General features: G+C 65.6%; 1 protein-coding gene across 1 annotated transcript in view; it reads right to left on the reverse strand.

Moving 5' to 3' along the window:
- Nucleotides 1-1,263, reverse strand: part of LOC108444913 (basic proline-rich protein-like) — an 8,237-nt gene that overhangs the window by 551 nt on the left and 6,423 nt on the right. The window contains 3 exon segments of the mRNA XM_017727155.1: nt 1-178; nt 448-555; nt 1,071-1,248. Coding sequence (XP_017582644.1) covers nt 1-178; nt 448-555; nt 1,071-1,248 — 464 coding nt within the window.

Raw genomic sequence — 1,263 nt, forward strand, 5'->3', positions numbered from 1 at the left:
GGGTCGGGGTGGCGGGGTCGTAGCTGTCGATGAAAGCCTCCAGCTCCTGCAGGTGGTGGATGCGGCGCTGGCGGAGGTTGGCCCTGAGCGCCAGCCCCAGCGCCGCCTCCATCGAGGGCTCCTTCTGCAGCAGCATCGTGGCCACCACGGCGATGGTCAGGCTGAACTGCTGGTACGACTGCAGGGGAGGGGCACGGGGTCAGCACCCCAAAAGCAGCACCAAACAACCCCTGGTTTTAGTCCACAGAGCCCCCAAAGAGCACCTGAGCCCCTGCAAACCCCTTACTGCCCACAGCACCTTCCCCTGCAACCATCAGTGCCCCCCAAAATGCCAAATTCACACCCCCCACCACCCACCATCGCTCCCAAAGGTCCTCAGGTGAGTCCCCCCACCCTGCAGCCAGTCCCAGACCCCCAGGTGCTCATCCAGGGCCTGCCAGGACTCACCAGCTCGATCTCTGCCTTCCTGGCGAGGATGGCGGCGGAGCGGAAATCGATGCCGGCTGGGAATGGTGTGGGGAGCGGGGAGCACAGCTGGTGCCGGCCAGACACAGCCTGGGAGGTGGAAAAGGCGAGGAAGGGTCAGAGGGGAAAGGGACTGAGCCAAACTGGAGCTGTCAGTGCTGGTCACTAGCCCAGGACTGGCCACTCCGTGGAAGGAGCCACGGGTTTGTCACCCCTCCCTCAGGTGCCAAAGCTGCCCCCACTCCCCCTCTGCCCCAATTTCTCAGCCCAGCATTTCTCTCCCTCGTTAGGCAGTAATTAAGCTGCTCTGGAGGGCTCTCCTCGGCTTCCTCAGAGCTCCAGTCCCAGGGTCGTTCACGCTCCAGCGCGCTCCCAAGCCTCCGGTTACTTCCCTGGCTTCTTTCCCAGCCGTCTCCCGTTTATCGGCATCTCCGGCTCGGCCGGCAGCGGGGCCGACACGGGCTCTGCCTCCAGACAAAGCTGCCCTTTAACCCCAGCCCCGGATCCTGCAGGGATCCCCCTCTGGCTACAGCAGTGTCCCAAGCCCAGGACACCAGCCCCACGTGGGGACCCCGAGGTGCTTGGGGGGCACCCGGACCCCGTACCGGCTTTGCCTCGCCGCACCCAGGCGGGTCCTGGGGCCCTGGGGAGGTCTCTGGTGTGGTGCAGGCAGCAGGAGAAGCCCGGCTGGGCTGTGCCTCGGGTTCTGCTGCAGCTCCTGGAGGGACCTGAGGGTTTTCAGGTGGCTGAAGGCTCTGCAGAGGCTGTTGGGGGAGAGAGTGGCTGGGGGAGGAGGGC

The sequence above is a fragment of the Corvus brachyrhynchos genome, unplaced genomic scaffold, assembly GCF_000691975.1.
Source record: "Corvus brachyrhynchos isolate BGI_N302 unplaced genomic scaffold, ASM69197v1 scaffold72, whole genome shotgun sequence".
Lineage (NCBI taxonomy): Eukaryota > Metazoa > Chordata > Aves > Passeriformes > Corvidae > Corvus > Corvus brachyrhynchos.